This window comes from Gymnoscopelus braueri (genome assembly GCF_963280865.1).
Source record: "Gymnoscopelus braueri genome assembly, chromosome: 18".
Taxonomy (NCBI): Eukaryota; Metazoa; Chordata; class Actinopteri; order Myctophiformes; family Myctophidae; genus Gymnoscopelus; species Gymnoscopelus braueri.
The window spans coordinates 35,528,447-35,541,632 of NC_137618.1; the positions used below are offsets into that span (position 1 = coordinate 35,528,447).

Sequence of the window (13,186 nt, forward strand, 5' to 3'; positions counted from 1 at the left end):
CTGATCTTATTTCACCATGTTTCTCCACCTTTTGACTTATTTATTAGAGTGGACACCACAGTGTTTTTCTGAGTAGTGAATAGGCAGGGGTCCGCCCACCACCGTGGAGACTGGGGTTAGATTCCTCCACGGTGCCTCCAGCTTGGCTGGGCACTCCAACAAACACAATTGGCTGTGTTCGTGGGTGGGAAGCTGGCAGGGGAGGGTGATCTCTGATACGGCACTAAATAATGACTCCTACATCTTGGTCGGGGGGCCTGTTGAGCAGGGAGCAGAACTGGGAGGGATAGTGTGTTCATCTGCATGTGTTACACCCTTCCAAGTGAAACTCCTCACTGTCAGGTGAAAAGAAGCCCATAAGTATAGGTGGTGGTTGTCGACACCCTCCCCAGACAAACAAGTTGGTGCTAGCAGTGACAAGGACTACGTACATGAGGGGAATTGGCAGTGACTAAATTGGGGAGGAAAAATAAATAAATAAATACATCTATAACTAAAGGCCTCAAAAAAAAAATCTGAATGTCACTGTATACTGAAATGTGGGTGATTTGTTTTTTCATTCTATGAATGAATATATTAAAAAAAACCTGTCATTTGTTTTGTTGTTTATTTTTCTGTCCATTGTTTCCAAACAACAATTCATTGTAAATCAACAATGCAAAACAACTGACCTGGCGAAACCCACTCCTCTGCTGGCTCCGTTGGAGTCCCTCAGGACACGGGTGGAGATGACCTGGCCGAAGGGTTTCAGCATGTTCTCTAGCTCCTGCTCGTCCATGGACAGGGGCAGGTTGGAGATGTACAGGTTTGTTGGGTCCTGCTCTTGTTGCTACAGAGGAGTGACAGAGAGGAAGATAGAGGTGTTGACAGTAATGCCACTTTAATAGGAAGTGCTCAGAACACACATGGAAACATACCAACATTCCAATGCAGTGTCACGTTCACGTCAGCCTCTCGGTATAACGCAGAGTGAACATAGGAGGAACAGGGTGGGGTTTTCACGGTGTTTCAACAACACTATTGGGCCCTTTCCAATGCATAGTCCCGGCTCGCCACGCCACATCTACACCCTCATTTGTTGCCTTTCTATTAGTACCTGGTATCAGGTACGGTACTTGTGGTGTCTTTCCATATGTAGTATCAGCTCATCCCCCCCTTACTCGTCCCAACTCAACACTCTACTCATTTTACCTTTGTGTTTCCATTTGCAACTCGGACCCCCCAAGCAGTACCTCCTACCCACAGGGGTGCTATGGGCGGCCATAGCTGAATGGGGTAGAGAGCCTGCCTGAGAAGCAATAGGTCCCTGGTTCGATTCCCGGCTCCAGCAGCCCCCGTGCTCATCTGTTGGCTGGGTGAAACTGAAAACTGAAGTTCCCCCGTGGGATGAAATAGGTCCTGTTATTATTGCTCATCCTTTAGAAACAGCCATGGCTAAGCTAACGATAACGCCAGTGCTACCTGGAAAGTAACAATCACGATTTTAACCAGTAACGCCCATCAAAATCATTAAGGCAAGAAATAGGCCATGCAATTGCTCAACATTGATTTCTCATTTACAACATCTAGCATAACACAAAGAGACAAAAAGAGAAATAAATACAAGAAAATGTTCGATTTATTGCTACACACAGTGACATTATTGGCAGAAATGTGTTCAGTAGAGACGAGTAAAGGTGAGGCAAGCTGACACTACATATGGAATAAGAAATTATTGGAATAAATCATATGCCACAGGCTTCTCTGCCTTTTCTATACAGTTTGTGAACAGGAAAATCCACAGAATGGAACAAATCAGCCTGTAGCCTATTCCAGGCTCTGCATGTATTGTTTTCCCCATTCTTTACACAGCGAATTGAAGACAACCAGTTGATGCCACATTATTTGATCTTCAAACTAGAGTAAAATATTGTATCTAAGACCAGTAAACATCTAATGTCTTTTACTAAGTCTAGTGTATTCTGGTTCAAATAAATATCCGTTGTGTAGTGTTCCTCCATGGAGTGCTCTGAGGCTGGAGTAGAGTGTTTACAAGACGCCATTGTACAACTGAGGAAGGGGAAAGAAGGCTGAACGAACTGTTCGAGAGACAGAAAATAGTGGCAAAAGATTTGCATTCCCCCCACTTCCTCCAGTGACTAAGGCAATGAAGTGATTTTCCCTAGAAATGCTCTCTGACCGGCCTGTTCGAGCGCGTGTCAGGTTCTTGATCCGACCAGAGCTTTTTAGAGGACTGTAGGTGGGAAAGGCACCTGAGTGTTGCGCAGAATGTGGTGACCTATCGATTTCTGTTCTGCCCGCTGGCTGCAGCCTTGTTCCAGCGGACGAGGTTTCCGGCAGATAAGGTCACGTGCTGTCAATCGGCCAATCATCAAAAGGTCGCGCACACGTCACTTTTATTTCCCGTCTATTTATTAGCAGAGGTCACGTGCTGTCAATCGGCCAATCATCAAAAGGTCGCGCACAAGGCACTTCCCGTCTATTTATTGGCAAAGACACCATAAGAAACAATTCCACCCTAGCAGGGGCTACGCTTTCATCAAGGACATCAATGAAGGGGCCTAAAGCATAAAGTATACTTTGTTGTACGAAGTATACATTTTCCTCGCTTGCAGTAAAAAACTGATTTTCATGCGATAAGCTCTATATGATGTCTCCGTTTCCCTTTTTCTTCCCCACCGTCTCTGCTATGTGGGGGTCACTAATACAGGGTCAGCATGAATAGAGATGAGGGGAGATTTGCATGCAGCCCACGGCTGCGTGAGGCCCCACATCAGCTGATTTCTTCCTGTATTTCAATAGCATCAGCAGAAACATAAGACACGGCTACGGGTCCCCGGGGAGCGGCCGCTCGCCATTAATATTCATCAGCGTCCTGCCGCATTCAGTGCCGGCTACAGGGATGGATTGGATTACTAAAGTAATACGCTGACAGAAAAATCAACATCTCACTATTAGGGGAGAGAGGAGGGTGTCGGGGGTCGGGGACAAGGAACGGGCTCCCCAGCCCCTCGGCACGGCACCAACAGTAAGGTGTTCAATCAGAGGGATTGGTGCCGAGGTGACAGAGACGGAAGGAGGGATAAGGTAAGGAAGGAGAGAGGGAGGGAGAGACGTATTTGCGCTCGGTGGTCCTGTGCTGCTCTAATAACTCTGAAGAGCTCTGAGAGGAGGGAGGCGGAATATCACAAGCATCACTCACTGCTTGCCACCTATTATACATATGTGTAGACACGCTTTTGCGTGCGCACACACACACACACACACACACACACACACACACACACACACACACACACACACACACACACACACACTACACACACTACACACACACACACACACACACACACACACACACACACACACACACACACACACACACACACACACACACACACACACACACACTCACTCAGGACACACAAACCAATGTACACACAAAGGCACAATTTATATTCCAAGGGCAAAAACGCTGCCTCCCCACTTTGGCCTTTATAGTTTTCCTCTTAGACGCTCAGGGTAACGCATTCATCCTGTTAACTGCCACTAAAATGGCACCCCAAAGAGGCCACTGATAAATTGTTAATGACAAGGGGCTTTCCTTTTTGAGAATATTGTTCTACCTTCCATAGAAAAGGTAATTGTCACATGGACACTATTCCATGTCATCTCAATTGTCTTTCATTTAAAGTGGGTGAATGATCACATGTTTTACTGATGAGTCAACCAGAATAGACTTTCTCCTGCTGCACAACTGACTTCTTCATCATCTGAGAGGAATTAAGACAGAGAAAAGAAATCCATTCCTGTGTGTGTGTGTGTGTGTGTGTGTGTGTGTGTGTGTGGAGCAACGTAGGGACAGAAATTTGGCAGCAAGATAAGACATCTGTTTGTGCTGCTGAATGGGGTCACCAGCCAACCAGTCAGTCATTAACTGTCATGTGACTAAGGCGTGCTTCTCAGATGGAGGGGGAGGTAACGCGTGTCTAACCTCAGAGAGGGAGGGTGGATGAGATGGGCTTGTACGCTCTAAAAACCCTGGCATGTAGTGGAAAAGATGCCTTCCACATGCTATATGCCAGTGGTTCTCAACCAGTGGTCCGGGGACCACCAGTGGTCCTTGAGGGGGTTCCAGGTGGTCCCCAGCTAAATGATGGAGAGTTGGTAACGAAATGGACCCTTATTAGATCTTTAACTCTTGAGAGCGTAAAATGAAACCAAATGGACCCTTACAAGTCCATTTGGTTTCATTTTACGCTCTCAAGAGTTAAATTATTGTTAAACATCTGCATGGCTTAATTTACAAGTCTACATAATTAGAGAATGTAGAAGAATTGTTATTTTGATCAACGTTTGCCTGTTATCTCTCCTATTGGTACCAACATCAATACAGCATGGAATTGTGGACAAAATCTCATCCAACGATAACAAAATATTCAAAGTTTTGGATCTGAGATCTCATCAAATAGTGGTCCGTGGCTCAAATGCTGAATAAATAATGGACCTTGATATGAAAAAGGTTGAAAAGCACTACTACTGTGTATGCTATTGGTTACACACGTACGCACGCGTGCACGTGCACACACACACACACACACACACACACACACACACACACACACACACACACACACACACACACACACACACACACACACACACACACACACACACACACAATGTTACTGGTAGTACGTGACTATCATTCCTGCGAATAACACAATGTCGGTTACTATCATTCTTAAAGCTGCTTGGGAAGACATTTTTATTGTTTAAATAAGAAAGGAGCGGCAGTCGTTCAGGCGGTAGAGAGGCCATCTTTGGAATCGGAAGGTTCCAACGTCAAACTGTTCTTCTTGAGCAAGACATTTAACCCCTAATTGCTCCCGATTAGCAGGCTGGTGCCTTGCATGGTTTCCATGGTGAATGTTGAAATGCACATTCAAAAGCACTTTGCGAAAAACTGCGCTATGCAAACGCACCATAAAAAAATAATCTCTCTATTCTTTAATTATCCTTATAAGAGTTTGCCTACAGAATATAAATGTGAATTCACTCGTGGGTGTATTCAGGGAAGGAAAAGACATCAAGTACCAAGAGGCCTTTTTTTTTTATCCATCAAAATAACAGAAGGTGAAAAGACAGGAAACTCTTATCTGCTTCTTTCCCGCCCACCTGGCTTTGAAATAATAATGAGTGAATGCCTATTGAATGGTGCCAAGGCACAGAGAAAACACTTTAAGGAAAAGGGACCTTTGTCAGTGAAGTCCATCAAGACCAAACAAGTCACTGCAATAATGAGAAGAAAGCAGGACTGCAAGACTCCGACCGCATAAAGGCATTTACCTCACACAATGCAAAGCTTAACCTAACCTTAGGCCTTCTCCTCAAAGCAGCCCCGTTTTAATTAAAAAAGGTACACACTGCACAGAGGCATGTTAAGAAGTTCCAGGGATTCCCAGACGAGGAGCTGAAGCCAGAGTGTTCTTGTTTATTGCAGTGTGGGAACCAATATCACTAATGTTACTGCTACAATTTCAGTTAGCCAAATACCCTTAGTTAAGTTCTATTTGAGATTTTTAGCCCTTAGTTTCTGGTGCATTATAAATATGAAAATGTGAAATTCACAAACTTTCACTTCACGTTATATCTGTATTGTGCATTGTAAAAGTAATAACAACTGTCAGCTGTGTTGGACAGTTGCACATACAAGACAAACTACCATCTGGTCATCTTTAGAATAAAAGGTACTCACTGTACTCCGAAAACTGTTCTAAACCAACAAAAGATAGTTGCACTTTGTTACTATGTTGTAATCTTAGTAGACAGAGTCCTCCACTTTGTTTTTGACAGGTCTGCATCTCGTGGCATTGTCTGGACTAGATCCAGATACCAAATACCAAAGTGAAAAGAAACAAAAGTCCTCTAACGAGAGGTCCTAAATGTGTTAAAGGTGCTTTGGATGGGACAGATAGACTGGTTTCTGTTCCTGGAGAGGCTTAGACACACATCCCCAGGGTGGATTCCTTCTCTAGCACGTCACCCTGTTGTCAGCACAGTGCATCACCGGCCTCTCCACCCCATAGTCTGCTTGTCGGCGCCACTCACTCCTGGAGCCCGTCCAAAGCCCGCCTGGGAGCTCTCAGCTGACAGTGTGCGTTTAGGGACCATGACATATGCATATGCACGCACACATTACACAGACACACTTGTAGCAATGCACACTGCACACTATGCATAAGAAAAACAAGTGACTAGCTGCAAATAGATCCACACTTAATGAATATAGGCTACAAGTCTCCCACCCACCCTCTGCGCCCATGGAAACACACACACACACACACCCCCACACACCCCCCCCCCCCACACACACACACACACACACACACACACACACACACACACACACACACACACACACACACACACACACACACCCACACCCACACCCACACCCACACACACACACACACACACACACACACACTCACACACACACACAGATTGCTTCAGCACATGCCTCAGACTTGTTTCAAGCGGTGACCTCAGAGTAACTGGGGGTGCAGTGCCAGTGGCACATGTGCACCACACTCAGGCAGATTCCTGTCCTGCTATGTATTACCATGAGTATCAGGTTTTAGTTGCCTGGCCGACCAGATTAGAGGAAGAAACAGTGCAACGGGGCCAGGTATGTGTGGGTGTTATATCAGGATTAGGCTGAAAGTGTATCCTCACCTTCGCCATCTGAGCTTGGACACCACTGGTCTTCAGGGCAGCAACAGCTTTCTGAGCTGCGGAAGGGCTGTCGAAGTCCACAAAGCCATAACCTGTAGCACAGAGAAGCACAAATGTTACAGCACACTGCGAGGCATTACTATTGAATGTGTTGACTACAGCTACAAATACTTTCAGGTTCAAGGTGCAAGGTGGTGTGGTCTTTATTGTTACATCTTGTGTACAGGAATATTAGAGTAAAAACGTATTTTTGTTCAGCACCTCAGACACTGTAGCAGCATACCTAATAACATTTAAAGCAACAGTTATTTTGTTTTAATAAAGTTGTTTTGTTTTGTCTTTGACTTTGGGTATCTTGAAAAGCGCTCTATAAATCCCAAATATTATAAATATTAATAAGAAAACATATAAATATACATACACAAAACATAATACACCACAATTTGACTAGACAAAACATTACATTGAACGCGTTGCAAAAAAGCTTACATTGAGTTTTGTCTTGTTTTTGTGTGTCTGCTAGGAAAAGATTAGCTGCTGGAATTTTTCTTTCTCAGCTTGACTATGGTGATACTGTTTATAAGTTTGTTGTTCCTATACTTTAGCTACATTCGACCCCCTGTATCATTCAGCTTTATGATTCATTACAATTTCTTAACATAGCACCATCACTGCTTTCTGTAGAGTTGACTGGCAATCCTTTGCCAAGATGGAATATTGGTAGATTTGTATTTATAAAGCTATCCTTGGTAAGTTGCCTGGCCCTATGTACATAAATGCTATGTTTTTATTTTTGTCCCTTTTATTTTTGTATTAACGTAGGCTCTCAAAAGTGGTTGCATTGAACGGTACCTGCTGTTGGAACTGAGGCAGGCAAGATGAGCTTGTAGCCTACTATCAAGGTCCAGGGTCATAGAACTGGAACACTTTATTTCATTACCAGATTTAAAAAGGCAGATAAGTAGGCCTACAGATACTAAGTACCTGTAGTTCTAATGCTCTGCTGTACTGTTAGATGTTTCATTGCATTTCATCATTAGTTTGTGTAATTGTTGAACACTTGTTGTTGTTGTTTTTGCTTGCTGTTGTCTTTTTTATACTGTGTAGCCAGGTCTCGCTTGTAAAAGATTTTTAACCTCAGTGTGACTTCCTGGTTAATTGAAGGTTAGATGCGGTTTCACCGTGTTGCTACGAGACGAGCCAAAACCCTTGGACACATCCGGTCGGTTGCTGGTTGGTTAATATTATCTTTATACGTATATATTATTTATATGTGTGTGTGTATATATATATATATATATATATATATATACACGTGTGTGTGTGTGTGTGTGTGTGTGTGTGTGTGTGTGTGTGTGTGTGTGTGTGTGCACGCACGCACATGTATGTATGTATGTCGTTTTTTGAATATATATACGTACTGTATATATACGTACTGTATATGATGGTCTGCATGCTTATTTGTGAATTATTGTGTGTTTGGATGTCTTCATGCATATATGCACAAATCTGAGTCTAAACTGTGTGCATGTACATGCCATGATATAATATGTGTATCTGTGCATGTGTGTGTGTGCGTGCGTGTGTGTGTGTGTGTGTGTGTGCGAGCGTGCATGTACTGTAGAGGCAGGAAAGTGCTGAGACTGCAGATAGCAACAGTGACGTTCAGGGCTCAGGTCAGCTCTTTGTCCTCAGGGGGGTACAAACAGGGAGGACCAGTGGTCCCAGGCCTCTACTATGGCTGCTATATTTAACCTCCCTGAGCTCATTGACGGTGAATGCACCAGTACTCCTACACAGCACATCAAACTGTGAAAAGGGCCACAAAATTGAATCTTACCTCTTATAAAACGTAATTCTTAAACTAGTACTAGTATCTATCAAATCTGAGATTTAGAAGTAAAACTCTAGCTTTACAAGTCTTAACAGTGTGTCCTTTCACTGAGAGCCTTCACTTAACCCATTAAAGACCTGGAACGCAAAGATTTCTTTGGCTATTCAAAAATAGCAGATATACAAGCTCATAGCGCGGCACCGAGTGCCGCGCTATGAGCTTGTAGATCTGCTATTTTTGAAAAATCGTGATTATTATTTTTTTTTTTTTTAAAGAATCGCCTCAGGTCTTAATGGGTTAACTGGAATCTGCAAATATACAGAGGGGAGAGTCAAAGTGCTCACCTAATGTCATCATGCACTGGACAGAATCAGTAAGGCCCTCTTTACTAAAAGATGGACCAGTTGAAAGGGACTGGATCGGAGCCAGGGACCTATCACTCAACAGAGGGGGGAGGAGCTGGGAATGTTGTCTCTTTGTGTGGGACCTACCCACAGCAGTGACAGGCCAAGAGTCAAGGGTTGAGGCTTAAAATAACATGAGCTGGGTGGCAGCGTTTTACCAGCACGTCTGTCTGTTTCCTGATTTGCCCGTCCCTTCTGAGACAACCACATTGCTGGTGAATGACTTAAGCAAGGCAGAGTTCCTTTCTTTTACAGTGCTGCCAAACCCACTGAATGAATAAGGGGCCTACAGCAAAGCTTTATTAGTCATTTCGCAACATTGTCCATTGTCTGTAATATAAAATAATGGCATTAGGGGGATTATGTGTCATATCACACGGTGACGGTCTAGAGATTTCAGCCATACAGTGTAACACTCTTGATGTTCCAGTTCAGTCAGATGTCGGCAGAATCTCTTTCATGGCTGTTCATGAGAAGGCTTTTTATTACATAGAAAAGGGATAGTTATGTATTGAGGGGACATTTTACTATGCCTATCCAGAGTCAGACCAACTCACATCTTTTTGGTGTGTCTGTGAAGGTTTATTGTACCGTTAACGTAGCCTAGTTTAACCCTGCTCAATTCCAGGATGTCCATGGGATCAAGTAGCAGCTCCTCTCAAACGTAGGGAAACCTGAGGTTTAATACTTTGTACTCCTTGGCCTAGCATTAACCTTTTAACAAACATGTTCAAAACAAGAACAAAATATGATATATATATTATAGTTTGGAACTAACATACATTTCCCAAAATAAGCATAACCGTTATTTTGTAAATATCCATTGTGGCTGTTTCATATAAGATGTGAAAGTAGTGTCTTTATAAATCTGAACATTACAATGTTCGGTTATACCAGCTTAAGTGCTTAGGCCTGGAGGTCCTGAAATGGCTATGACTTGATTTGCGAGCATATAGAGAACATACAGAAAATACAATGGTTGAAATGTAACTCATGTTGGAAAATGAAAGACACGCTCACACACCTTTGCATTTGTTCGTAGCCTTGTCCAGAATAGCCTTTGTTGACACAATTTTGCCATACCTAGAGAAGGAACAGAAAGGAAGCTATTGTTAGCTGGATTATGCACTAGAAGGACGAAGCCAGCTAGAAACGACAAAGAGCAGGGCTTGTGCAAGAATTTATGACATCATTGAAAAAGTATGAGAAACAGGAAGTGGTTTCCATGTGGAGTTGAAATTCTCCACCACGTCAGTGCACTGCAAAGTTAGACAGACCTAGCCCTTTAGCCAAACAAAACCTATGACAGGCCTATAGAATGTGAAAGTACAAAAACAAGCAAGTACAACAACTAAATATTGACATTTAAACCAGTTGAAGTACACAAGGATCCAGAGCTGTATTGTATGGTCGTAAAAACTAAATGAAACCCGCATTCCCCAGCTACATCCTGTGTTCTCACAGCTCTGTGGTATCCTGTCTGACAAATGAATCCCATACTGACCTCCAAACACACTCCACTTTTGTTCAGTACAAAGCTCCCTATACGGAACGCAAAACACTAGCTGAACACAACACAACATGTTTATGGAGTGCAAAGCAAGGCAGCCACATATGCCAATGTCTCTTCCCAATACCCACACTGACACATTTAGAAACAGGCAGTCAGGCCTCGATAACAGCAAATGAGGACCCTATGTAGAGAGATATGCCATGGGGACCGATGATTAACGAGTGAATTGACTGAGGGTGGACAGCAGAGTTGTGACCTGGCAGGGAAGTTAGCTAGTGGCCACTGGATGACAATGAGACCTCCATCTTGAGACACAGAGGGGCAGATAGGTTACACCAGGATCCTGCCACGTTTGATGTGCGTCTGATTGTCCCAGGGACGGGCTCACATGTTTGTCTGTGCAACAAATTATATGGCTGTGGCTTGATATTTAATTAAATTGCATGTCTATGTGAGCCATCATACAAATTGTGAGAAAGGCCTCTGGGTTTTTCTCCCTTATACTGTGTGTGTGTGTGTGTGTGTGTGTGTGTGTGTGTGTGTGTGTGTGTGTGTGTGTGTGTGTGTGTGTGTGTGTGTGTGTGTGTGTGTGTGTGTTTGACTCTCTAGGCTGGCGTGACCTTACACTGTGCTCCACTGCGTTAAGAGCCGGGTGGATGAAGGGTTTCCACTAATTGACTCCAAATTAATCAATCACTGAAATCACCTCTAGCCGACCAGGCAACCCCCAGCACCACAAGTAGACCAGCACTGCCCCCTCCCAACACCAATCAGTGCATTATCTGGGGTGTGAAACGGGAACGTTGAGAGCAGGGGGCAGGGGAATTGAAGGCAGGGGATTACAACACCCCATCTTTAATCTGGGATAGGGAGAGTGCAAGGACACAGCTCAACTCCCAGTGCTTTGTGATTCTTTTAGCATTTCAATTCTCATACTGTCTGCAACTACTGCCCTGTTATGCACAGTCAGAGAGCAGCTGCAAAAACACACTTCACACTCGCTGCTTTCATCCCTTGAAAAAAATATAGCTATAAGGGCCATTCACACCAAGCACGACAACGATGACGATAACTATAAATATATTGTTTTAAAAATCGTTCTAACTCATATGGATGGCAGCGTCCACAACTACAATTACAACTATATTCATGGACAAAATCATTTGGATCACTTTCAGCGCGATTTTATGAACGATAGAAGCATTGACAGCCATTCAAAATCCATCGGACATCTAGGACGCAATCTGTCACTCACCCTCTGAAAGTTTTGCTAGTAATGTAGAGGAGGCTATTATGAAGCTAATGCTAGCTGGTAGGCTAACTGTCATTACCTCTGGTAGGGTACAACTATCTCACCTCCTTATAGTTAATAATCAGAGTCAGATTATCCATATATCATATTGCATGTGTCTTTCGGCACTCAGAGATCCCCCTGTGTGGGCTCTGATAGAGCTGGACTGTGCAGCGCGTTTGGTGCCAATGGTTACAGAATGTATCATACATTAGTGTGGATGCTCACATAACTATTGTAATAATATAATAATAATAGCTTGAATTTATATCGCGCCTTTCATGAACCCCAAAGACGCTTTACATAAAAAAACAACCAACAACCAACAAAAAAAACAAACAAGTTAACCAAACAAAACAAACAAACAAACAACTAGTTAGTTGCCAGATGCCTGAGAGAATAGGTGTTATAGTAATAGTTATTGTGCTCAGTGTGAATGGCGCTATACAATGGTCTTTAATTGTAGATTAATTTAGATTTATATGATATTTAAAACATGTTGCTATTATGTCCTGATCCATCCTCTCGAGGGTTTTCACATGGAACTCTGGTGCTCTATGAACTTCCCCTCACAGTCTGTCACCTTGCAACTGAGCTCCTTGGTGCTGTCAGCCTAACATCAGCAACTTGAATCGGCTAGAATGTCGTCCCTGACAGCGAGAACAATACACTCCCATTTCACCTGCTGTCTCCTCTCAGCCTTTATCCTGTTACAGTTCCTCTGAGGGATCCTGTTACTATTCCCTTCATGTTTATTGATTCCCGGTGAAACCACTGATGATCAGTGTTTGGCTCAGTCAGTCTAGCAAGTCAGCCTTTGTGTCGTTGTCTTCTTCATAGGCAAACACCTGAGGCAAAGACATTTTCATCCCAAGGCCTTAACAATGGATACAGCTTCTTAGAAAGCAAATGTTGTTGGGGAGTGGATAGTGCCATGTGTCCTTTCACAAAATTGGACATAATTCAAAAACCAATTGGTCCAATTGTCACGACTTGGTAGATGGGCTCACATTGCCGTCCGTCTGTCTGTTTGTGTGCAACGGCTTCCATTATAGCATGCTAACTTTCCAGGAATAGAAAGCCTGCAGTTTCTATTAGCTTGGATTTCTGGTTTCTGAACTGTTCACAGCCCTCCTCTGAGACACAGAACGAGTAGAGAAAAATGGTACCATATTATAATGAGCATTAGTGACGACCAATTGTATGAAGATAGGTTGGAAATGGGTGAAGTCGTCCTTTAAAGCAATTGTGAACCAGGCACAAAAAACATATATCATTAACGCAACATGCAATCACCCCCAAATTGATATCACATGTTGAGGGGCCTCTATAGAGCGCAACTCCAAAAGCGCCTCTTCTGCTCATAGGGGGGCCACAAATGAACACAAGTTGAACCATATGCAGGC

The 13,186-nt window shown here is 43.4% G+C and overlaps 1 protein-coding gene across 9 annotated transcripts in view; it reads right to left on the bottom strand.

Annotated features, from left to right (window-relative positions):
- rbms1b (RNA binding motif, single stranded interacting protein 1b) overlaps nucleotides 1–13,186 on the bottom strand; it is a 40,722-nt gene that overhangs the window by 7,992 nt on the left and 19,544 nt on the right. For all 9 annotated transcript variants that reach the window (XM_080456607.1, XM_080456605.1, XM_080456601.1 and 6 more), the window contains exons 3-5: nucleotides 10,001–10,059; nucleotides 6,739–6,830; nucleotides 672–829 (exon numbers count right to left, since the gene is read on the bottom strand). In XM_080456607.1, the coding sequence (XP_080312733.1) occupies nucleotides 672–829; nucleotides 6,739–6,830; nucleotides 10,001–10,059 (309 nt within the window). The remainder of the gene's footprint in view (nucleotides 1–671; nucleotides 830–6,738; nucleotides 6,831–10,000; nucleotides 10,060–13,186) is intronic.